The following is a 26,704-nucleotide window of genomic DNA, read 5'->3' as shown; positions in this document are numbered from 1 at the left end:
GAAATTCTCTCCTTTTAGTCTAAAAGCGAAACAAGTGTTTCTCTTCTAACCCTGCGACCCTGTGGATGATAGGGTCCCTTCAGCGGGACTGAGGGGAAGGAGAACAGCCCAGAGTTGAGAGGGGCAGGGGGCAGGCCAGGAAGTGTGTGAATAAGTAAAGGAAAAGACTGCAAAGGTCCATGACATTAAGAAATCGGTGGAGTAATTCCCTAACAAAACAGCCATTTCTTACAGTGATGTGCTTCAAAACATATCCTTTATGCTCACAGACACAATGAATGAGAGAGCTTTCTAATGGGATGAAGTGTCAGAAAACAGATCATGAGCATGAAGCAGCAATGCTGAGCCTGGTGGAAAACGCACACTCAGTAGACGGTGACTGTTTTCATGGCCATAGTTGCATAGGCACATCCAACCTCTTCTGTTTCAGGATGGAAAAAACTGGAAACACAAATCGAGGCACATGTTTTAATGGGAAGTTAACTCAAATTTAGGAGATAGATGTCCTACCTTGATGCGTAGTCCAGATGTTGAAATACTACCCTACAGAGCTTCGAAGGCTCTGGGGCTAGGGGGCTTTAGGCTGGGTTGTGAAAGAGTCCTCGGAGGGCCTCTTCGTCTCTGAGGTGGGCAATCAGAAACGAGAGGGGAGATGGAAGCACCCTAAAGTAGTTCATCTCATCTGTCAGGAGCAGGGCTGAGAACAAACAGCACCAGCAAAACACAAGTCTCTTTATCCAAAGAGATGTCACAGACCTGTAGACATTATAGCAGAACACCTCGTGTGGTCATTCGGTGACAATATTCAATTTACTTCCTATTTTTCACAAACTTGATGATTAGGTTTCTTAAGTCAGCAGCAAACCAAAGCAGTAAACTGAGGAGAAAGAAGAGTTTCAGCCAACAGACTTGAGAGCAAAGGAGAAAACTATTTTTTAAATTGACCCTAGAGTTCAAAAAAAGCGTATGGAAACAGTTAAATGGGAAGAGGGAAGAGGGTGGGTAGTGTTGTAATAAGAATGCCATGCAATTATTCCCACATCCGCTCTTGGTGGTCTGCAAAGTGATTTCATATGTTCTCTTATGTCAACACCAGCACAGTGAGGTGAGTAGGACTGTATACCTCAGAGGCATTTGGAGATTTGTCAGAGCGGGGTGCCACATGTTGGGGCCTGGATTTGAACAGGACCCCCTGAGATCACCGCAGTGTTCACCACTTACTCGGCCTCCACAGCAGACAAGGCACATCTGCAGTTCAGTCCAGTCAAGGCAGAATAGCCAGTTAACTCTTAAGTTACATTTTGAGAAGATTGCTATCTAAACTAGGTAACATTGAAAGTGTAGCTCTTCAGAATGACCTATTCCTATGTTGGCCAGTATTTGCCTAAAATCCAGGCATGAGTGTGCTCACTGGATAGAATCCTGGAGGTGGAGAGTGTCCCCGAGGAGCCAAGCTATGTGACCACTGTTCTCAGTTCCCAAAGATTATAGAGAACCCCTTGTCTCCAAAGGTCTCTCCTCTCTCTTATTTTTTACGTTTATTTGATAAAGTTAATGGGAGACACAGTTAACTCTCCTAATGATGACACTGAAAATGACCCCCTTAAAGTAGCCCTCCCTTTTCCCTACGGGATGACCTCTGAAGACTTTTAGTGGGGGATGTCTTGTAGCTTTCCAAGAAAGGCATTTCCTGACACAGGCAAACAGAAAATTCTCGGCTGCCTTGGCGCCACCATGAAGCACGTTTTCTCAAAACATGAGAGTCCAGGAAGGACTGGATCTTTCCAATCAAGAGTGATCCATTAATGAATCAGACTTTATTTTTTTTAATTTTTTTGTTTTTGTTTTTTTGTTGTCTTGTTTTTCTGTCTCTCATTCTCTCTCCCTCGCTGTGTCTCCCTCCGTCCTGCTTGCTGTCTCTTCCCACATCAACAGGCGAGAAGCCCCACCAATGCAGCATCTGCTGGCGCTCCTTCTCCTTGAAGGATTACCTTATCAAGCACATGGTGACGCACACAGGGGTGAGGGCTTACCAGTGTAGCATCTGCAACAAGCGCTTCACCCAGAAGAGCTCTCTCAACGTGCACATGCGCCTCCACCGGGGTGAGAAGTCCTACGAATGCTACATCTGCAAAAAGAAGTTCTCCCACAAGACCCTCCTAGAGCGACACGTGGCCCTGCACAGTGCCAGCAACGGGACCCCTCCCGCGGGCACGCCCCCCGGAGCCCGCGCTGGCCCCCCAGGGGTGGTGGCCTGCACGGAGGGGACCACTTACGTCTGCTCCGTCTGTCCCGCGAAGTTTGACCAAATCGAGCAGTTCAACGACCACATGAGGATGCACGTGTCTGACGGATAAGTAGTATCTTTCTCTCTTTCTCATGAACAACACGAAAGAAACAAACCCACACACAAAAGCTATGGCACTAGAATTTAAGAAATGTTTTGGTTTCGTTTTTACTTTCTTGTTTTTGTTTTTGTTTCGTTTCATTTTGTACTACATGAAGAACTGTTTTTTGCCTGCTGGTACATTACATTTCCGGAGGCTCGGGTGAACACTAGTTTTCCCAGCCTCCCTCGGATGGTGGCCTTAAGGCCTGGTAGTGCTTCAAGAGGTCCACTGGTTGGATCTCTAGCTACTGGCCTCTAAATACAACCCTTCTTTACAAAAAAATATTTTAAAAAAAGTAAAAAAAAATTTTTTTTTCACTTGTGAAGAGCACTACAAAAGTATATAACAAAATCTAAAAGGCCGACTGTCTTTAAGTACACCGCTTGCAGTGTTTCAGTGGACATTTTCACAATTCTGGCCGCTCGGACTTCACAGTAACCAGTTAAAACTGTGGAATGTCACTTCTGGTTGAAAACCCAGAGGAAAGGCCCTGCTGTTTCCACCTACCACAATGTCTGATTTTATAAAAGGGCTGTGGAGGCGGGAAGGGGCAGTGGGTTTGGTGATGTGGGAAAGGCGAACGGCAGGCTTCTCCCCAGCTTCTGCTTGGGTCCACACACCCTGGCCCACCTCCTCCATGTCCCCCCTTTCAGCAGAAGCCAGGAAGACTTGGACAAGCATCAAGCAACAGTGGCTATCGTATTTATTCAGTGTCTTCGCTGAGCCACAGCCTCAGCACAATCAAGAGGGACTTTCATGAAAGGCAGGAATGCAGATAAAACAAAGATATCAGAGGTTTGCACCTACATTTCTAGGTACAAGAGAAGGATTATTTCCAACAATCTTTGCAAAAAACAAAAACAAAAAAGTCAGGATATATTCTTGTGGAGAGAAAAAGAAAGAGGAATGGAGGGTGGGGGGAATAATAAAAAGTTCTTGAGGCTTTTTTAATTCAAAATTTTATAGAGGGGCAAAAGTGACGTTTACCAGATAGAATGCTGATTTTTTTAATATATTTACAACAGTATTTGTGTAAAAAAAAAAGTGAGATTGTTAAAAGTAATTTTTTTTCCACTTTGGTTTTGCATACACTGCCACCAATCCCTTCTCTTTTATTTTATTTCACACACATATATATATTTTTTGGTAAGTCAAGACTGTTAAGGTTAGCGATACTGCTTCCAGATAGAAAGAATAAAAGGCAATTATAGTTATATTTGAAAGAGAGGAAGGATATTTTCTTCATATTTTTTTTAATTTTTCTTAATTTTTATTATTTTAAGTATTGCCTGGGTTGATGAGGGCCTCCGGCCCGCCCATCCCTGCTGTAATTTGAACTGCTGCTTTGTATTTTGATATGTAGTTCGTTGACTTTTAGCAAGCTTAGGTTGCTCCACTGAATATTTTGTTCAACTGATCCATTTAGAATTCTGTTCTTTTTCATGGGAGGGACTTCAGCTTTCAGAAATAGATTTCTTGGTTCTCTAAAAGTTCGTTGATTCTAGGATTTCTATTGACTTTACTTTTTTCTTTGATGAAACACTAGTGGGTTAGAGGTCTTGACAAATGGGCTCTTTCCCTTTGTGGTCACCCCGGAGGAGGAGTTCACCAAACTCTGCCGTAGTCCTCACCCTTTACAGCTACAGAGAGCAGAGATATCAGAAATCTGTTACAGAGCAGGACGCCTTGATGCCAAAATTACTTTCTTCCTCTCAAATATTACCTTCCGACTATTTCCACCATGGTTGAGAGGGCAAAGTTAAGATGATCATTCTTTAGCTGATTTATTAACCCTTGCTTTTTGGAAAGGTTTTAAAGAAAGGAAAAAAAAATTCCCAGATGCCAACATCCATCATTGGAAGGCCACCAATCCACTGCATCATCCTGGGTGCCACTCTCTCTTCCTAGCTGGGATTTCTCTCCTCGGTCCTGATCAAGGTATTATAATAGAGATTTTTCCATTTACACCAGACAGTGTCCGGAAGGGATTCCAACTCAAATGTAGAGTTCTTAAACCTGTCAGAAACGCCAAAGGTGATTACATTGCTGGGCATATGTTTTACACGCGTAAGGGGAAAATCAGTACTTCAAACAAAGCAGAAACACCAAACTAGAATTTTGAAAGAGAAGAAAATAGAGTATTTTAGTTTTAAAACTACTTTGTATTTTAACTAATTTTTCTTTCAGCAACTTATTTTCAAAAACTGTAGCAAAGGAAAAGTCTTCCAAGGGAAGCAACTCTGTAACGACTAAAATGGTTTTACCCATATAGTTTAGATTTTTGGTTAACTTGGATCTTTCCCAGAAGTTCTTGGTGACGTGTGGCAGGGTTAGTGCAGCTGGAGAATATGTGAGTTTGATTCCTTCCCGTGGTCCTTAATTCAGTAAATATTTTGTTAGAAGTTTTAATGTACATTTGGATGGTGAATTGACTGTTGAATATCACCCATCATGATTTCTAAGTGGACTCCTGCCAAGAACTGTGTGTCCAAAATTGGCCTGTTTTAAAAGTCAGTAAAAAACAGCTTCAGAAATAAGAAAAAGTCCACTTTTCTCTCACTAATTTGGCTTTTTAAAATAGCAATGTTGAAAGACTCATATATTTCCACTTAATACCAACAGAGGGAGCATTAGTTAATTAACCATGGCATGGAACTCTTGATATTTTGAAAACAAGTCATTCAACCCACGAAATAAAAAAGAAAAAATTGACATTAGAAGAAAAAGTTGTTTCAATCTAGAGAGAAATGACATGATAGCACTCAGCATATATTATAAACGAACAAAGGCCAAAAGCCACTTTAAAATATTTTCAATCATTTGACAGTAGCTTTTAAAATAGTGTCCTTATTTAAACCTTAGCAAATTAGACAGAATTCATAATACCTCCAGAAGACTTGACCCTAGATGCCCTTATGGGCCACACTTAGCTTTCTGCTTCTCAAATTCAAAGGAGACCCATCTGCCTTAATGCCGATTTGCCATGTAAAAAGCTAAGCAATTGGGTTAAGGAACATGCAGGGAGAAAACTTCCAGCTGGGCTTGAAAACCTAATATTCATTCCTTCAAAGGAAGTATCTCTTTTTTAAAAGTGTCCCTAAAGAGTTTTGGCAGGGTGATGTTCTCATTATGACAACACAGACCATCCAGGTTTGCATAGCTGTAGACTTTTCCTTCATGTCTTCTCGTGTTTCTCTTCCCCCCAAACACCTCACAGCCCAACACTGACGACAGGTTGTTCTCTGGACAGACGAAGAAGCTAGACCGGAACAGAAGGTCTAATCTGAAGGAGGCCTGTAACTGCTGCAGGGCCATTGCCGCATGTCCTGGCCTCTGAAAGGGCTGCTTTCCAAACTGAGCTACATCTTAGAGCACAAACCAGTCATACCTATTTCAAAAGGTTAGAGGTGCTTTTAGGTGGCCAACCTTTACTTTTAAATAATCACAAACATCTTAGGAAATGGGGAAACATTTTGTTTCGAGAATAGATGACCATGAATCCTTCTATTTCTTGACTTCAGACCCAACAATTGCCTTGCATTTAGTACTTCATTCTAGGATGCTACAAGTGCTAAGAACGTTTCTGTCAGTAGCCAGGGGAAAATGCATGGGGAACCTGGAAGCAAGTGTTCCACATTGAACATCTCTTAGGCTGAGCATGGGATGAGTACAAGAACTGGGGTGGGAATAACATTTTTAAGCAATTTATGATTTTAAACTGGGTCAGCGGAACAAGGGTAAGGAAAAATCTCAAAGAGGAATATGTATCTCAAGGCATTTAGATACAGTTTATGAAGAAAAAAATTTTCTAGCACTAAAAACTTGGTAGCATCTCAGCATAGTGGACAATATCCCCCCTATTGACTGCTAATATTTGTACCCTCCCAAAACCCCAAATGTGTAAAATGTAGCCTTAAAAAGGAAGGAATTGGAACACATGGATCTGAGAAATGAGAAATAAACCTCCCCAATCTGAAATAATTGTATATCAAAATGTCTTTTACTGTACATTATAATTGAGTTGTAAACTTTAGCTCTGAATAAGAATTTTATGGCCTTTCTCCTCCCCCAGTTTCTAGTGCTCTGACCCTGGGCCTTGAGAAACTCTGGTGGAGAACTTCCTGCCTCGGTCCCAGCTGTAGTCCATTTCTTTCCCTAGGCACCCTGGAGGTCTCACTAGCTCCTGGTCTTAGAAAAAATGAATTGGATCTGCTTTGTTTAGAACTTATAAGGATTTTATTTTGTATCATCCCAGTATTCTACCAGGACCAAGAAAACCTTTCCCAACGTGTGAACAGTTGGAATCTGTGCATTCTTATGTGAACAGAGAAAGGGTTTCCTCTCAGGCTGTGTTTGTTTCACCTAAGTCCTAACGGCTTCATCTATGTGTATTTCCATCATAAAAGCAAACCAGTAGCATGTGCCCAGCCCATGCCCCAAATCAGTGTTTTCCCTCAGCATGGAAGTTCAAAATAACGTGTGCCCCTTATAAGTCCCTCAGATCCCCAGTGGAACACAGTAAAGGTTCATGTCGCTTCCTAGTGTGGCTCCCATAATGCTCTCAACACCTGTTGCCCTTAGGAAAGGGGGCAATGAAGTAATTCTGGCCAGCATTCACACTGGATGTGCCCGTTCTGGAGCCTTCCTCTGTTGTGACATGTTATTTAATCAGCTGGGGCTGGGGGTGAAGGATCTGTGGCTCTACAGCGGAGGTGCTAGATAACCCGTCTGCCTCCGCGACAGCCAGTGTGCTGCTGTAGCACAAAGAAACAAAATGAAGGTGCAGCGTAAGAGCAGACACAACCCAGATGCCCTTGGGATTTAGGATAATGTGAGAGTGCCCTTTGTGTTGTGACCTGACTCTTAAAAGAAATCTTCTGAAAGAATTCTTTAATTTAAGATTGAGTTGAAGTCCAGAGTAATGGAAACCCTGGGGAAGAGAACAAAAGGACTGCAAAATGTATTCAGCACCCAACAATGCAAAACCAGAAAACATCCCATCACAACGCTGGGAAGTTTGGCAAGAGGTACTTAGAGAAATCTCTGGGCTTTTCCATGGGTAGGGTCGATAGACTTCCTTTTCAGTGATTTCCGGCTGTGAGAAGCCTCTTTACTCACTAGAAAAGAACATTATTTAAATGACTAACTTTGTGCCCCATAAAGAGAAATTAAAAAAAAAAAAAGAGGACACTAAAGACAGAGCCATGTGACTTGGTGACAAACAGAAGAAAGGGTGCACTAGGATTTCAGTGGAGTCCCCAATTCCATAGAAAGAGCAAGGCCACCCAAACGCCGCTCCGTCTGCAGTGAAGAGAGTGCCCGAGCTGACCAGGCCACGGGGCTGACAGGGCTAGACACGGCTTCCCACCTGGGATGGCCACAGCTCTACCTGTTTGCACGAAGAAAAGGGCTGTTGTTCTCTTAGGTGCCCAGGAAGTAAGATTGCATGGCGCAAACTTTCACAAGCAGGCTCTACCCCAGTGCTCAGGTTGCATACGAAGACAGAAAAGAGAAACACAAGTGCCCTTGCTCTGGAGAAAGAATATTTTCCCAAGAGCCCTCTGTGTAGAGTTGCCATGTCTGAACGGGCTTCAGCCTCCACAAGAGGAAAAGCTCTGGTGACCCAGTGTTCCTGCAGGCACAGACTGTGGAGATCAGTTACCCACAGCATCGTTTCTGGAACTAGGTGTTAAGATGATTAGCCTGACCAAAATACCCCAAAGATTTTTCTAAGTCTCTGAACATTGTTTTCTTCTTGGACACTAAGTCCATAGTGGTCAGTGGTGTGCATTAACAGAGCACAGAAAACAGTGAGGAATGCTAGAGTTTGTTGATTCTCTTTAGGGTGCACAGGTAGAGGAAGAGGGCTGTGTGGCACTGGCTCTTTTCCAGAGCTCTACACTTCACTGAAGGAGGGGTGGCGATGCCCCGTGTTGAAACAAGGAACATCATCTTTCCACACCACTGACTAAAACACCCGGATGCCAGTGTCTCTTCAGGCCCAGCCTATTGCTCCATGTACTGAATACTTTCAGACTAAAATCTAATCTGAAGTGACCTCAGTTAAGGTATTTTTACAAGAAGCCACTTGTAGTAGAATGATTGCCTTAAATCAGAAAGCCCAGAGGAGAGGACAGAAGATAGAGAAACTGGAAGGGTGTGGAGACATGGACATTTCTTGCTTTTTAATGGTTGCATTATCACAAAAATGAGCCCTATTCGTGACTTATGGAAACAGTGAGTTTGGGAGAGGAGGCACCAAACTTGTCCAGAATTGGCTGCTCTCAGGAAATAGCTGCTATTTCCTATCCTATTTCAGTGACATAGCTCTGAGCTAGAGGTAAAATAGACATCAGATTAGCTAGATAGTGAATTCCATAAGACAGGATCACAGGTGTCTGGGGTTCCATTTTTAATCATTAACGGAGAACAATCTCAACAAAACTTTCTTTCCTATTCAGTGTGTGTCTCTAAACTTTTTTCTCAGTTTTAGTGAGCATCTGGTTTATCTGGTGGTTCTTTGTTAAATGTAAACTCACAACTTTCGAGTCTTCAGTGAAGGAGCCTGCTCTGAGATCATAGGGAAAATCTAGCCACAGTAACGGGAGTCCTGGGTTTGGAGATACCTAATTAGGGCATTAAAAAGTCCCTACTGGCCCTCTTTCAAATTCAGAGTTTTCCTTGGTTCAAAATGCCTCAATGAGATTCTGATACACCCAAGACAGAAAAAAAATTAACCTCATAGTAGACATTTGTTTCTACTACTGTTGCATCTGAAGTTGGTTAATGCCCAGCAAAATCATTGCAATTTATATTCTAGTACTGAATAGATTCTAGAGTCTAGTACTGAAAGGGACTTAACCCCCCAGCATGGCACAGCTGCTGTCCAACATGTCTGTAAATAAGTATACGTTATGCATGTACACACCCAGTGTGGGATGCTCTCAGTGCAAAAGTGTTCCAAATTCACATTCCCTGGCGACAAGATAGATCCAGGCACTTCCACTCTGTTGCCTTAGTTGGGTGTATCAGCGCCATCCACTATCTGTGACGAGGCTTCAGGGCGTTCTGCAGGAGCCCACCCATCAGTAATTTCTATGTATCCCTTTCATGAGAAACTTGAATACACTTGTGTGGAGTCAAGTGCACTTAACCAACTCTGCACTTCTATTGGATTTACTGGTGTGTGTGAACGTGTGTGTTTGTGTGTACACTTGTAGTCTGGGAGTGTTTGTGTCTCTCGAAGGAAGCACACACAGGAGTAGGTCCTGGTGCACAGACACAGTTGCTTCTTCCCATCATTGTGCTCCAGACTTGTGGCTCTCTTCCCAGGAAGCAGTCACCTGCCCACTCTGTTGCTTTTTGTAGCGTTTCAGAGTTGGGAGAAACAAAGGCAGCTTGTTGGATCCACAGCAAACCCACAGTGGCAGGCTGTTTTCCTCCAGAAGAAGGTAGAACAGAAGCACTCAACTGGCGAGTTGACAAGAGGGAGCGGCAGCCAGGGCACCTCCCCAGGTCTCCTGGGAGAAAGGGGCACTGAGGCCACAGAGGCAAGGCCCGTATGAACTTTGGCCTGAGCCATTCCGTGGCTTAACGGCCTCCATTTCTTTCCGCTATGCAACCCAGTGTGTGCACACAAACACCCACCCACTTGTATGTTCTACTCCCAAACTAAAGCTTCCTGGTCCTGTCTGCCTCTGCAGGACATCATAAACTGTGTCTCCTGAAACCGATGTGGCCTTTGCCGAAGTCTTTCCAGGAGTGGGTTGTTTACCATGCCTAGCAAACCAATAGACTCTTGGGGAAATACTCTTTGGTGATCTCTAAGAATTGATGGCTCTTGCCTATCTCAAATGTTAAAGCAGGTATACTATCCTATGTAAATGGGCCTGGCTTTCATAGCTGACTTTGAAGGGTGGCCTGGAAACATTCAGTTTTCTCACTCCCGTGTCCTTCTTTTACTAGAAGTTTTATTATTTTTTATGACATGTAGATTACTTCTGCTAATTTACAGAATTCAGAGGACATTTTCTTTCCTCTTCTATTTTGGTGACTTTCCCCTCCCCCATTAATTAAGTAAGGCTACTTACAGTTGCAATCTTTTGCCTTGTTATTATTTTTTAAAATGTATATTGTCTTTCTATATCCAAAAGAATCTGTGACTGTAACCATAGGTATTTCTTTTTACTGGAAAAAAATGAGGTTGTTTTTTTTTTAATTAACAGTACTAGTGACTTTGTGGAAAAATATGAGTTACTATTAAGGTATGCTTACTTAAGTACAGTACACTACATTGCAGTATTTCTGAAAGCTAGAACATACACATTATAACAACTATATTGAAATATATATTACATTATATTCATTTTAACTTTTGAATCTGCCTAGGATCATGAGTTGATTGAAATATTATTTCTTTACATTTATCACCCATCACCAAACTGCTATAGTTGATCTGGTGCATTTAATAATAATCACTTCTGCTCTAGTTTGCTTTTTTAATCATTAGCTTCAGTATTGTCTTTACAGGATTTTAGAATATTTTTAAGCTCAGACTTAGCAAATGTAGGAAAGTGGAAACTTTTTGTAAAAAAAAAAACAAAACCTTTTTTTTTGGTGTGGCTAATACAAAGAGGTTCATATTCAAAGTGATGCTGTTAAGCTGACCCTGTCTATATCTAAAGAACGAAAGAAGTGCACATGAATGTATCTGTGATTTCCCCTCTAGGACTGTCACTGTCTATATTTGCTTTAAAAAATATGGCCAAGAGCCTCTTCAATCTCCACATGGCCTGACCAACAGCTATAGGCTGCGTTTCAAAGGGCTGCTCATCCGAAAAGCATCAAGCAGCGAGATGCCTGGTTGTTCCAACTCTGTTTTCAAACATTGATTTTTAAGATTGGTTCTCTACTGACTATACTTTCTCTTTTCAGTATGCTTACAATTATTTTAACTAGTCTTTAATGCTTCCCCGGAGGCAGCTTGGCTGTGTAATATTCATTTCCCTAGGAGAGTTTTTAAAAAATAAAACCAGAGTTTGGGGAACTTTTCATGACAGAGACTAAGAGAAATATATATATAATTGTTTAGTCTGCAGGATCAATAAAATAAGTGATGGCGCATGGGTACCTGGCCCTCAGTATCTCCAGCTGTGTGTTAAGGTAGGGTTTTGGTTCCCTTTTCCTTTAACCAGGCCATCATGGAAACTTAAGAAATTAGGCATCCTGTCTTCCTGACAAGAAATATTGTCAAATACAGTTTTCAAAAAAAGAGCTCTCTCAGCTTCCTTCAGCTATTCAGACCAATGTCTGGGAAACTGCACAGGTGGATACACTTTACCTCCACCCTGGGTGCCTGAAAGCCGTCTCATTCGCTCCATTCTGTATTCACGACAGAATGAAAACAGCTGTTCATAGTACTCAGCGTGGAAGCCCTTCCCACACTGGACCAGTATTAAGGCTTCTCAGTGTGAACACCACCAATTTCTTCCTTTCATCTTTCCTGCTGTACTCTTATTTTCAAACCCCACCCCGTCCTGCAGTGCCCCTCCAACACATCCTTCCCACCCCCGCACCCAAGCTTTCCTCGGTGCCCTCTGTTCCTGAGCCTGGCACTTAGTGAGGAACTGCCTACTCTAGACTACTTTGAAGGGGCTGACATTGAGTCTGATAGCAAAATTCTCAATTTGTTTTTCCAAAATTTTCAATGAAATCTATTTCTACTAGACAACATATATGTAAATTGAGAGTTAAGGAAGCTGTGTCCTTTTCCAACGATCGCATAATAACCAAATTGCGTCCACGCCATTACTTCCCTCACCCTTTCTCTTTGTTTCTTGTTTCTCTGTAAGACTACTTTAAATCACCTGTTCTTATTACCACGCCAAGGACTCTAATAAGTATGACTCCTGAGCACCCATTTCCCTTCCTTTCCCTGCCCCACTGTAGATGTCCTTCTTTAAGCTTTAAATACTTGAAGAGCATTAATGTGAGTTCACCAACTTGAGACTGGTAGGCAGAGTGAAGCACGTCTTCATGGCACCTTCAGGCTCTAAAAGTTATCAGTATTCTCTCAGAGTAGGAGGACCTGAGTCAGAGTTTTAAATGTCAACTGTACTAGCTGAGGTCATTAATTCCTTTCACCTTCACATGTGGCCAAAGATAAAGGGAAAAATATTTTCTGGTGTTTTTTTTTCTTTAAATACCACAGTGTTCAAATTCCTGATATGAGTGGACCATAGCTGAGGGAGAAAAAAAATAATAATGTTAACTATTTTAACACTTGCTTATATTTAGCCAAATTACCAGAGACTAGATTTACAGAAATCTAGCAAAAGGTGTAACATTTCAAAATAATTTGGACAACTGCTCAAGCCTTAGTGAGCTCTCCTAAAATAAGTAAAACACATTATAAGAGACAATTAGGAACTTTTGTCATTTGTTATCTTTTGGGAAAACAATTATTAATTGGTTAAAACTTTAAGCAGTAATGTACTAAGACATTGAAAGAGTCAAAACTTTTCTAAAGCATCTACTTTGCAACCAGCTATTTTTAAACATAAACTTAATATATGTTTAAATGAAATAATAGGACTGACTAGATACTTGTAAGGCTGTGTAATACACTCCCCAGTTCCTAAATCCTTGCCATATAATTTGGTCCTTCTGCTAGATCTCATTTCGCCAGAGCATGGCCCAAAAGACGGGTACTGTTCTGGGTGTGTCCCTTCACGGGTGTTGATAACGTGGTCTCACCAACCACGCCGCAGCACAGTCTTTCCTGACGGCCAGTCCAGCACTCTTCCTGTGATGCTGTTTTGCCTCTCAGCTCTTAGGAAGACAAATCCTGTGACGCTGAAAGTATTACCTGATTTTGAGTGCCCATGAGGTATCCTTTCATTCTTTGTTTTACCCGTTAACAAAAAGAAGCAAAATTTAATATCAGAAATGTATGCTTAATTTGACTTGAGGCTTCACCCAGCTTTTTTCTTCATCAAACCAGTGTATAAACGTCAGAGCACAACGCAGAGAGCAGTGCAGTAAAGAGAAGGTTCGAAAGCTTTCCTCCATCGCGCATCTAGTAGGAAACCAACATTTCTCAAAGCCAGAGTTTATGTAGCTTAGGCCTGTGCTCTTCACTTGGCATGTCTTTCCAATCAATCCTATCTGCCTCTCTTCTTTTGTCCATCCTGACTCCCTGTATCTTTTTTCTAAAGTACTCTGCATCTTAAGTGCTCTTCTCCTGAGGCATTGGCTTCTGAAAGAATAAAAGACTCTCTTTTAAATCCTAAATAGTATCATTTAAAGTATAATGTGGAGTAGGAGAGGGTCTGGTTCTGATAGGTCCCATTTGGCCCAGTTAATCAGAAAGATTTCTCCAGGATGCCTCCTCAGCGTTGTTCCTTCTAGTCCCCCAAGAAGAATTCTAACACTGACACCAGGATTTCTCACCGCAATCTGCATTAGCCTAGGTTAATGTCTAAATCCTGCTTAATATTCTAGAGACTCCAGGGTGTAGATTTCTTATTGCTTATGAGCCTCCTGCTTTCCAAAGCTGACACCTATCAAGAGCACCAATAGCCTTCACAGTAACTAATGCAGCAAAAGAATGGTCAGAAACATCATATAGATTTGGGAGGATTGGAAGGAATTTATTTCTTTTTTTTTTCCTTGTAAAAAGCTTGCTTCCTCCCCCAAGCCTCACCACAATGCATTTCAGAAAGTCTGCATCTCATTTTACAGATCTGTAGTTTTAGTATTTACAAATGTAGCTTAGTAAACGTTCTGAGATTGAGGCTGGTAGCAGACCAGTTTATCTTCTGCACTGGACTTTCGGAAAGTGTGACAGCTGCAATTCCTTTAAAGAAAGTGAAACTAACATAGTAAAGCCAAGGGATAATACTTTTACACATTAAAACAGTTGTTTGCTATCTATAAACCTTGATTTAAGCATAATCATTACTTTTTAGAAACATGAAACTGGAGGAATGCGTATTTTAGTAAAGTTTGTCTGTTAATTTATTTGTTTACCTTTATCTCTTTCTTCTCAAGGTAGTCAAGATTTTGGTTCTTTAATTGGATGGCCATAAGCAGCAGTCAGGTAACTGCAGGCCCTCACCATACTCCTTTCCCTCTTGCAATGAAAAGCCTTCCATCCTACCATTTAAGGAGTCTTTTCTCCATGAAAATCTTATCTTCCTTTTCTAGTAGCCACGTGAGAGCTTTGCAGAGAGAAGTTCTCTCCGCACTTTGAGTGTAGAATAGTTAGAATAACTGTTCCTTGAGAAAGAAACCCCATTTACCTAAACTAATAGGTCTTGGGCCAAAGAATAGGAGTTGATTGCAGGTGAAGGTCATGTATTTTACACTACAAATCTTATCATCTCCTCAAATTTTAGAAATACGGCTGGGAATAAGTTAATTTAATGAGAATTCTCTTTGGGTGTATCTTGTTAATATCTAGTGCAGAATACCCAGAAAAGGAAAAAGAAAAAAGAAGAATTGCTGCTAAAATCCATTGATCTATACATTTCTGTGTCCATAAGGTCTCCAATAAAAAACGCTCGCGCTTCACTGCTTCTCACCTCCCCCACCTGGTGCTGGAGGTGCCAGGGGCCGAGGGAGACTGGCCCAGCGTGGAAAGTGCTCTGCCAGCCACACCCTGCCACACAAGCAGGACAGGCCAAAGTAGAAACTTTTATTTTTAAAGGAAAATTGTAGTGTTTCATTTGAAAGCATACTGCTTTCAACTCAGCTCAATTTACGGATAGCCTGGCAACCTTTTTATAACATGTCTTTTGTGCTATAATTTGCATTCTTAGCTCAATCTTTAAAATAATTGTCATTTCAATTAAATGAACAGAGGAAAAGCGAGAGGGAAACAGGACTATGTGATGGGACTAAATTTGATACAGTTCTGGTTACCAGAGAAATTTAACACCATTCACCCGTCGCCGTTCTCGCCCACCTCTCGCTATTACAGTCCCGAGAGTTGGTAAGATAACCTCTCTTCTTTGTGATTTGAGACTTCCCCTCATACTGTCAAACCCCTGTCAAGAAGTTGTGGAAACCCTTGACTGCTCCTAGATCTAACCTGCTGCAAGGGCTCATGTAGAGAGATAACTGAAAATAAACCAGTGGTTCCAATTTGATACCAGATTCAGACGTAACCAAAAGCACTTTGTGCATGTCCACTGCCGGGGGTTCTTTGAAAAATAAGGCTGGTTGCTCGGCACCTGCCCTCCTTGGGACAGACTTCAATTTGGAATCATCTGTATGTCCATTTGGAGGAGAAAATGGTCTAGGACATGGTCGGCAGTGAAACTCCTTCCTTTGTCCCAATGATCTGAACCTCAGATTTCCTGGGGAGCCTATTACAATATAAACTAATGGTAACTTTCATAAATCTTATTATTAATTTTTTTTGCACTATTGCTAAAAGAACTGTGGTTTTCAGAGTACATGAAAGCAGACTATCTTAGGAACCTTCATCGTGCAAACAAAGGCAAAACGTGGACAGAATTGAGAGAGTCTAAGGAATTTGAGTGTATCCAACCCACTATGCCAGACACCTCTGTGTATGTAATCTGTTCTAAACTACATAGTCATTCTCCTGAGACTTCCAGCATGTGTGTGTGTGTGTGTGTGCGTGTGTGTGAGCAGACAGCAGGTTTACATTTGGAGAGTGGAGACCCAGACAAACTTACTCTTGACGATTACCAAATGCGAAGCATTTCTCCAGAATCACTCAATACTGCCATATCCCAAACTAATTCCAGATTAATATTAAGTGAGAAGTAAGCTCCCTAAGATATCCTACTATGAATGTTTTTTTCTTACAGAATAATACAATAAGAGGTACAATGAAGACTCTTTAATAGTTCGCTTTTATATTAGTAACTATACTTTTCATGTGAGTGTGTCATTGAGCTATTTGTACCAGTTTTCAATCTGTCGTCCTGAGGGGAGCCTTGAGAATTTTTGTGTATGTGTATTTAGATCTGTGTGTATGTGTATTCTGAAAAAAGTGAATAGGAGAAGAATTAGGCAAGGGAGAGGGTGGTCACGCCCCAGTTTATGTTAGGTGAGGTGGCTGTTGTCCGAGGCCCTGGAGGAAGAGCTGATTGCACTATTCCAAAATAAGAGCCCGGCACTGTTAAATTTAGGACCACATTTTTTGAGAAACAGGAAAGCTTTATCTTTTCCTGTATCCATTCCCTTTAGCATCAGAGCCATTTGACATGATGAAAACCATTCAATAAAAACCACTACTGACCTTTGCATTAAATAGTTAGTTTCCTCTTCTAAATAGTATCCTTGTTTTCAGCTCGACTACTTCCCTTTGTTTTCTGCCAATTGGCTTAACGGTTCACAGAACACGCATAGGTACCTGCGAGTTGTTTCTCTCCCCTGAGCTGAAACAAACAGAGGCAACAAAAGAGATGACTCACAGAGGTGTAAGGTAGAGACTGAATTTCCCCCTTTTGTGGCACTGGTAACCTTTAGTGAGAGCTGTTAGGGTTGAGCTTGGGTCTGTGATAGGGCTTTTTTTTTTTTTGCACTAAATATGACTGCACTGCATTGCACTACTGAAATGTATTTACTCGTGCTGGGGGGAGTGTGTGAGGAATGACAAAGACAGAAACAAGTTATGAAACTACAAGCATCACAGAAATGGAGGGTTATTTCCATCGCGCTTGGTCTTAGAGGGGTTGGTGAAAATCTGTGGAATCTGCCAATTCTTGATGAGGCCTAGAAACTGCCGTGCTGACAGGTCCTGTTTCCTCATTATCAGGAAGCTGGGGTAGTGTAGTAAACATAAGATGTTTAAGAGAAGTTTGGCCAAAATTGTCTCCAACTGAACTCTCAGTAAGAGCCGCAGTGGTAAGGAAGCCAGCCGTGGAGGTGCGAAAACCTTCCCTTTGGCCTGCCCACCACACCCCTTGCTGATGTACATTCCAGTGTGGCAGGGGGCAGTGGTAATGTCCCCCTTTCAAAAAATAACCCAAACCTATAATGGTGTTCACATTGGAGAGACCCTTTCATCCTGAGCATACTTTTCCATCCGTGGGTGAAACCTAGGTCAAGCTAACCAAAGAGGAAGGCTATGCATGTGGGAAAAGTCCTTGAAGATGACAGTAAGGGAACAGTGCAATAAACACGGAAAACCAGTGAAGTGAAAAGCTTATTTTGAAACATGCTAGGCCGACTTTGAAAATGGAGGAAGGGTTGGAGGATTGAACAGAACCTACTTACTAGCTGCTCTGGTGCAGACTATCCTTTATTAAGCAGAAGGCCTCCACCGTGCCTAAAAGTTTAATTTGAAGTTGTTGGTTTTTCAATTTTTTTAATTGGATTTATTTTTATTGCCTTGTTTAATCTTAGAAGTAATTAGAGTTTATGGCTCTGTAGTGTCTATTAATAAAAGAATCTTACATCACAAGAAAAGCAATAGATTGTATAGGGAATAATAACACAAGGGGAAGATGCTGAAGACTCTTCCAGAATCCAAGGTGACAGCTGTGGAGATTCTGGCTCAGTAAGAAAGGATCACCCCCCCATTTAAATGGCTAATTTTGGATTTCTCTGAACACTATCACATGTGGGGGTATCAATTTGGACAACACTCAGTGGAGGCCTCTTTACTAAGTTTATAACATTGACGCCTATCTCTTCCTCTCTCCTCCTTAAAAATCCATCCAAGTCTACTATCCCAAGGTAAAAAAAAAAAAATTTAAGGAAGCTGTCAGCCTTGCTAGTCAGGAAAACTCCACTAGAGCTTTCAGAACTAACAAAACCAACCCCTTAAACATTTAAGGCATTAGTTCCATTTTAAATAAGAAACTCTAAATTCAGAGCTCTTAAGGGGTACTTAGAGATGTGCGTTGGGTGGGCACCAAACAGATACTGACCGCAGCAAACCAAAGTTATGGAAAGAAGTAATTGACCATGTACAATATATTCACATTGACTGTCCTAGGACACTTCTCTGGAGACTTTGGGAAAACAACTTCTTCCTTGAAACTTGCATACCCACTGCAGTTCTTTCACCAAAGACTTGAATCTCTAGAGCCTGACCTCCTCTCTCCCAGACAAAAGTAATACAACGAGCTCAAGAGATTCGCCTTGGTGGTCAAGGGATGACGCTTTGCTTTCCATTCAGTTTATAGTGACATTTACAGGAGATTTGCTATTAGAGGAGCTACTGAACTGTCTTTAAGACTTAGGGTTTGGTCAGAGGTTGAGAAAATGGGAAAATAATAAGCAGAAGGACTTGACACTGTAATCTAGTAAAAACAGAGTCATGACCTGGACACTGATGGAGAGAAAGAAACTTCCATGGAAGAGAGTGAGCTAAGTCATTTTAGAACCAAATAAGGGTCGTTCGTGAGACATGGGGCCGCATGGACACAGAGCCCATCGGTGCTCTTCACAGCCAGAGCCAACAGCAGTGGCCAGTGGGGAGTCAGAGAACTGGCCAATGAATTCAAGTGTTAAAAAAGCCAGTCTGGGCTTCATTGTGGTTGCGAGAGTGGTTAAAATGTCCATGCCCATGACAAGGAAAATGCTGAGGCTGATCTGTTGTGATAGTGCCTTTCTTGTTGTAGTGAGTACTATATTACTAGTTTGTTCAGTTATGCTTTTCTGGATCATTGCCCCCAGTCTTCTGAGGAGGTCTGAAGGGATAGTGTTCTCTTAGGATGAAGGGATAGGATATTGCTCCTGGAATGCTGTGATTTGATGATATTTGCACTAGATTCTAAACTCTACTTTAAACTGGAGCAACTGAATGAGAGAAAAACCAAGGATGGTTTGAGGTTAGAAGAAACCAAAAACAGTATTTTCTGACTGATGCCATTTCTTTTTCTTCTTCCATTTTTTTTTCTGAAAGAAAAACTTTTTACTTGTTGATTAACCAAGTTCAACTCCTACCCATTCTTGTCCTTCATATTCTTTTTCCCACACTGAAATGTCAGTATGAACCAACCATCAGGTAGGAAAGGCTAATGTAAAGAGCCTCTGTCATTACAACTTCTCATCTCTCTTCTGCCTCATCAGGGGCCTGGGACATGGGGGCAGGGAACCTCTAGAGAGGCACTCAGCCCTCAGGAATGTCAGTGAGCCTAGATATCATATTGAGAGCTGAGCTGACACATATTTTCTTAGAGGACATTGGGGCCTGTAGCGAATCCTAAAGGATGCCCAGAACGAGAAAGAAAACAATTATTGAAGAAAACAAAAGGAGGTGAAGATGGCGCCCAAAGTTTGCCTATTGCAACTCTCTTCTCTTTCCCACCTCACCACCATGTCCTATCAGAATTATATTTCATCTCATGTATTTTATGTCAACAAAAGAATTATTTGGTTCCTTGGTTTCTCTCTTTATCAGTAAGCTGGGAACTCCTCCAAAATTAAAAACAGATACCATCAGCTGCTCCCCTGTGGCCAGTTTCTCAAATGCTGTCCATCTGGTCTTGACCGGTCAACTAAGATAACTTGGAAGCTTTGGCTGGTTCAACCACCTGTCCACTTTATTGTTGTTTTGTCTCCATTTCCATTTGAATTTCCAGTGATCCTATGGAAAGGTGGAAATCATGGGTAAGGCTTGAAGGCTGCAGTTTTAGGGCATAGCTTATCAGGAGTTTGTGTGATCCAAAATATATCTTTCTACACCTATTTTCAGTTTAATCTGTTGCCCTGATTATAATTTCTATATATTTGTGGTTATTTTTATAAGACTAGAGTCCACTTGCTATGTCTATTTGAGTACTTTTTTCTATTTTCCCCGTGTGGATGCAGTACCAACCTGTTCATGAAATATCTTATTATTATATTATTAATATGTAATTCTACTGTAGACCAAAAATATAAAAACAAATTGTTCATTTTAGAGATGTAAAGAACTAGTGAGTTAAAGATTCAGAGTTGAAGGAAAAGACAGAAGAGCAGTGGTTAACTATGTCGAGTTAGAAATCTAAGAGTAGCCTTACCTATTTTTTAACCAGTGCTTGCCAATCATACCATAGTTGAGATTACATAGTCTCGGCTCCTTCATTCTGTGTTCTGTAATTCTTGTTTGTCTGTCTGTTTTTCTTTTATGTAATTGAGGTTGCACATCATGCTATTTTTGGAAATGCCTGATTTTATTATATTGTACTTTTATCAGTCATTTTCTTTAGAAGGATGGGGGGAAAAGTTTTATTTCTTCTTTTAATTTAAAATTTGTTTAATGCACTGGAAATAAAATTGGACACATTTCACTGTTTAAAAAATCAGAAACAAAACAAAACAAAAACCACACAGAAAAAACCAGCAACCCAATAAGCGACAGGAAAAAAAGCTATGAAAAAAAAATCAACTTGTACTGAATACACGTACAACATATATCCCAAACAAAAGAGAAATACCACCAAATAAGAAAAATATATCATTTAAGCTACAATGCTGAAAATAGAAAAGAAACCTGGGTTCAATGGGGAAAATTCCTCTGAAAGAGCATTCCTTTGAGATCTGAGAGCCTGTCCTTGTTCCAGTTAATGATGCCCAATCCGGGCAAATGTGGGACAGGCGACTCTGGAGGAAGTCACCCCAACCTTCCTCATCCACTGGAGCTCTCCATCACCTTGTATCCCATGCTTGAGCTCCATTTGGAGAAAGAAAAAAAGACGTGCTGTGGTTGAGAAAGTGGCTTGTATAGAGGTATGTGTGCTGCACACATGGACAGAGCTTACTCCTCTGCCCACGTACTGCCTCACGGGATTCTTTTCTACATGACGATTTGCAGCGGATGGGCTGGCAACGGCGCGTACGTCATCAGCTGTTGCTTAAGAGCCTCTTGACTCCAACTTGATCTGGCCTCTTCGGCGGTCCCAGATACCAGCAGAGCCAGTGCACCCATACACATGCGCAGGAAATGGAAAGGCAGAGATAGTTTTCCTAGCCAACTGGCTGTCTCATTTGCTCAGTGTTTGCTGGGTTTTTCTGGTTTTGTTTTGTTTTAGAGTAGGGGTGGGAGTGGATGTAACTTTACAATCTTAATACAGTAATTGTTTTGCATCTTCCATGTTTTATGCAAAAACAGACATTTAAATCAATAAATAATTGTGCCCTAGACTGAAAGTTAATGTTTAGGAGAGGAAAAAAAATTGTTGGAATTTTTTCTACATTTTTTTGTGAAGAATCTTTTTTGGAAAGGAAGGATACATATTTTTGTTGTGTAATATTTTCTATTTTTGAATGCATTTTATTGGTACAAGACTGTTTTTTTGGTGAAGACATTATTTAAAAAAGAAAAAAAAGAAAAAAACTAATCGAAAAGTTTGCCCTTAAGGATATGCTGCAGTTTTGAGGTTAAAAAAAAATAACTGATTCAAGATGCGTGTTTAAAGTTGGAATTATATTGTTGTTTTTTGTAATTGTTACAAGAAGAAGTTTGTACCCACTGCTGTTTATTTTGTTTCAGATGAGTAAGTAAAGGGATTGTTCTTGTTTTATTCTTTTTTTAGAGAAAAAAAATGCTATTTATGAAATGTCAAAAACACTGGACTGTGAGTTTAAGTGTGGAAGCATTTTACCACCCTGTGTCTTCGACCAATTATGGGAACCCCTTTTCTCTTCCTCCCACCTTAGCCTTGCCAAATGAGAAAAAAATGTAACAGCAGTCAATGAGTGAAGCCACTGAAGCCCTGCTTTAATTGTTATGGTTTGAGAAAGTCAGAAAACCAAAGTTAAATTTGTTTCAGAAATCCCACTGCCCGTAGCCCTTTTTGTACGACACAGCCAGTTGACTCTGCCTCTCCATCTTGGACCAGTGCCTTCTGAAGGACTGGGGCCAACTCTGGTGCAAAGAGAGGCTAAAAGGTGGTGAGCTTGGGAGTTGAGGCCTTACGTAGCAAATGTGAGTGAGACTTCAACCTCTCGGTGGGCATCCGCGCTGTACCACCCTGTGGCGAGGCTGCCCAGAGCACGCTGCTTATGGGCGCCGGAGGAGAAAGCTGCTCCTGGCTTCTGAGAGTCTCCTGTTACCATCGCTCTCCTGAAGGGCTTTGCCTTTCTCAGCAGCCCACAAGCCGTGGATGGGATAGGGGCGGAGGGATTCAGCTGAAAGAAATGGCTGTGCGAGCTGTGAAGGCACGCCTCGCCCAGGGGAAGGGAGTGCAAGGGGCGCCTGCCTCCTCTTTGAGTCTCTAGATTGTCCATCTGCTCACTGTGAAGACGGAGGCAGAGTGCCCTGAGGCTGTTCAATAGTTTTCCATATTTTTTCAACATTGAAAAAATAATTTTTAAAAACTGTGATTTTAAAAAAATCATTTGGCTGGAGGGAAGGGAAAAGGGAAACACCAAAAGCTGTAACATGGTTAACTGGAGATATTTAACTGGGGGCACTTTCTAGACCAAGACAAATGAATAGCGTTCTGGACCCTAAAGCAGCCAAATCTCGAGACTGTCAATGACAGAAAGCTGAAGAGAAGCCTCCATTTCCTCCTTTCTTCTTTCTTCTCTCTGTCTCAAAATTCTCTTGTTCTCCTTTTCCACCTTCCTTTGGACTGCTGCCCCAATGCCATTGGACTCCCATTTCGTGTGCACACACACACACACACACACACACACCAACTTGCAAAACATCATTTTTCTGGGACCGAATAAAATCATGTGCCTTCATTTTTTCCTTTTTATAGTTAGATGAACCTTTTCATTTTTACAGTGTATTAAAAAAAAATAGGGGACGTTGAAGTGTTGGTGGAGAACTTGGGCATCATTTGAGAAGTAACTTTTGTTTAGCACATTTCCCCTAAACATTGAACACAACCATTTCAACCCCTTTGTGATACTCTGGACATTTAGAACATCACGTAACTAAGATACAGAACAGCCTAAACCCATTTGATCTTATGAAATTCCTGAAAATTCTATTTCATAGACTTCTTTGATTTTTATCAAAAATGAGGTGAGCAATGGCAAGCAGCCTTGTTCTCCCGATCTGGTGCTTTTGCGTGTGGCGTGGGGTGAGGGTGTGTTCAGACAAAGGGTGCATTCCTACAGATCTCTGGTGCTGAAGGGCCTCAAGTTCCTTTCAGAGACAGCATTCGGCACACTTTAGGTACACACGAATGAATGGTATCACATGCAATACTTTAATGGAGCAGTGGGAGAGGCTCTTTGAAATGGGGTTTTGCATCTTTTTGTAACATTTTGATTTCTCTGGTGCCTTATTTCTAATCAATGCTGGCACTCACATACCCACAGGAAACTGACAGGGAAGTCATCCTCGGGAGAGGGGATGCGTGGGCGATGCTCCAGCGTGCGGGCATCCGGCATGGTGGTGGTGGGGAGGAGACAACATGGCATCCCTTAGCTGGAGCCAAGCAGGAACTGCACAAATCCATACGAAGTTGACAATTCCAACCTGTAAACACACCGCAAACTCATCCTTCCTCATCTGAGCTTTCTTTCCTTCTTCCTCTTCTATCTCCACCTTCTCCTAAAGGTGCTGCTGCTGCTGCTGCTAAGGTGCCCGGAGTCCAGAATACCCAGTAATCACTCAGGCGTGAGCCTGGCACTGCCACGTCAGCCCCTGGCACGACCAAACCCAGGTTTCTCTTGCTTGGGGCTGAGAACCGTCAGATTTTTCTCATCAAAAGTGTTTTCCAAGGAATCAGTGGATTACAGCTATTCTGCATTGAAAATGCACTTTAAAAAATAAATAGAAGCTCCATACTGTTTAAAATGGGCAGAGGGAGCAGGGGAAAGATAAACACGCACTAGTGTCTGAACCCAGTTCAGTTTATCTCCAGTTGAAACAATATACACTATATTATGTATAAATGTATACACACCTCTTATATATATCCATATATATAGTGTATATATTATACATGTATAGGTGTGGATATGTGCATATATACACACGTGCACACAAGATCAGATGCTCATTACAAATCCAGATGCTCATACAAACCCAGATGCTACACAAACAGCAGCAGAGGAAACAAGGTTGGACTCTTGCAACAGATCACAAAAAATAAAAACAGCTACTTGCAGTGACTTGGTCATTTCTGTGTGTTCACAAGGAATGGATTGTAACAGGTTAAAAAAGGAACAGTGTTAGTGAAAGAGGAAAAATGGGCGAAACCATCTTGATCCAATGGGAATGCAGTAATGTTCTATACCATTTTGTGTTACTTCCTTTAGTCATATTGATTTGATTTCAGTTTTTGGCTATTAAATAAATTTTTAAACTCAAGTGACCCACAACAAACTGAATAAAACAACTGTAGTGAAAGCCCTTTTCAATGGAAGATGTCGGTAATCTCAAAACCCTTGGCCTGGCTCAGAACTACCACGTGCAAATCAGTACTCTCTTAATGTTTGAAATACAAACTGAAAAAAAAAAACTTTTTGAAGCACCTTAATGTGGCCATCCATTCGAGGAGTGGGTGCCACTTTTTCTTTGAGCACCTTATTGACATGTTTTGCTATCTGCTGTCTTTCTGTTACCTGTTGGCTGAATGGCTAGCTGTTAACATGCACGTGCGCACAGACCAGACGTCCGGCCGTGTGCGTTCTCGATGAAGTTTACTGTGGTGACTGCTGAAAGGTGAACCCGTTTCCTGATTTTCCTGCCACAGTGTTGTGATAAGATTCGAAGAAACCCTATTTCCTGCACAGAAATGTTTCTTATCACAGTGTATCTTCATATGGAAAGGAATATGGTCCCTTTTTTGCAATTGCTACTGTACACACACACACACATCCATCCATCCAAGTGGTATTTTCAAAGTCTGTGTGGGTGTCGCTGTTTATGCAGTTTCTATTTCCCAGTGAATTTTGAAAGGAGGGCAACTTTTATAACCATATTGTAAGTTCAGACAGAAGACCTGGGAATTGGGGAGGAGTTTGGAAAGAGGGAGAGGCAAGGAAAAAGAGAGCTTCAAATCAAAAGAATGATTTCCCAAGAGGAACTTGGACTCAATGACTTCAGAGACTATAGCCTCTGACCCTTGCAGGTGGGCGTGGAACACTGCTTGCACCAACCTGTGTGCCGTATAACCCATGTAAACACAAACACACACACACCCATCAGTATACACGTGGTCTGGGATGAGCAGGTCAATAGTTTTGAGAGGGAGTTTGTTCCTTTTTTTTTCCTCATTATACTCTTAAATTGTTGTCAGTTATCAAACAAAAAATTGTTTTGAAAAACCTTGCATACGCCTTTTCTATCAAGTGCTTTAAAATATAGACTAAATACACACATCCTGCCAGTTTTTTCTTACAGTGACAGTATCCTTACCTGCCATTTAATATTAGCCTCGTATTTTTCTCACGTATATTTACCTGTGACTTGTATTTGTTATTTAAACAGGAAAAAAACATTCAAAAAAAGAAAAATTAACTGTAGCGCTTCATTATACTATTATATTATTATTATTGTGACATTTTGGAATACTGTGAAGTTTTATCTCTTGCATATACTTTATACAGAAGTATTACGCCTTAAAAATACGAAAATAAATTTTACAAGGTTTCTGTTTTGTGTGGAAGAGTAATTGATGTTGCTAAGAATGATGTTTGTTTTTTGGGGTTTTTGTTGTTTTTTTTAAATGTTACCAGCACTTTTTTTGTAAGTTTCACTTTCCGAGGTATTGTACAAGTTCACACTGTTTGTGAAGTTTGAATATGAAGGAATAATTAAAAAAAAAACTCTTCTCTTGGTTTCTTACTGCGTCTTTTTTATACTGTGACAGTTTTTCCACATTCTTTTATACCGGGCCCATCACAAATAACACCCCTTTTTCATTACAAAATCATAAGCATGTAATTCTGTAACATAACAATATCACACTCAAGCACACCATATGACATTTTTGGTGAAGTGTTCAAATTAAAACTATGAATTATTACACCCATATTATTACCCTACCAACCACACTCACATGGGCCTTACTTCTGCCGGACCCTGTACATTGTGATCTGGGTCTAGTCTAAGATTATCCAAAATGAGAACTATCCCTAAAAGGCCAGAAAAAAACTCAGTATATCAGTTCTCTTAGCACAAGAGGTAGGAATTCCAAAATCGGTAATATCGAGGTCACTAGGGAAATATAAGGCAAATTTGCATTTTTCTTCCCCTATCCAAACCTCACAAATGATCCATGGCTCATTTACTGCTATCTAAATCATTCACCTGTTTTTCCTTCCTCATGTTCAAATCGGTATCTATCTGCCTCTTGTGGAAATAACCAATCCTGTGTGATACTATGCCCATCTATCCTCTATCCTTTTATCCAAGGAAGGTTCATGGCTCAAAATAT

General features: G+C 41.1%; 1 protein-coding gene across 38 annotated transcripts in view; it reads left to right on the top strand.

The window, feature by feature from the left end:
- Positions 1 to 26,099, top strand: part of ZBTB20 (zinc finger and BTB domain containing 20) — an 830,054-nt gene extending 803,955 nt beyond the window's left edge. For all 38 annotated transcript variants that reach the window (XM_071220624.1, XM_053918373.1, XM_053918396.1 and 35 more), the window contains one exon: positions 1,936 to 26,099. In XM_071220624.1, coding sequence (XP_071076725.1) covers positions 1,936 to 2,357 — 422 coding nt within the window. In that variant the 3' untranslated portion in view covers positions 2,358 to 26,099. The remainder of the gene's footprint in view (positions 1 to 1,935) is intronic.
- The last annotated feature ends 605 nt before the right edge of the window (positions 26,100 to 26,704 follow it).

Source organism: Desmodus rotundus, chromosome 2 (assembly GCF_022682495.2).
Source record: "Desmodus rotundus isolate HL8 chromosome 2, HLdesRot8A.1, whole genome shotgun sequence".
Classification (NCBI taxonomy): domain Eukaryota; kingdom Metazoa; phylum Chordata; class Mammalia; order Chiroptera; family Phyllostomidae; genus Desmodus; species Desmodus rotundus.
The sequence above is the reverse complement of the archived record's forward strand: the minus strand, read 5'-3'. Positions and strand labels throughout refer to the sequence as shown.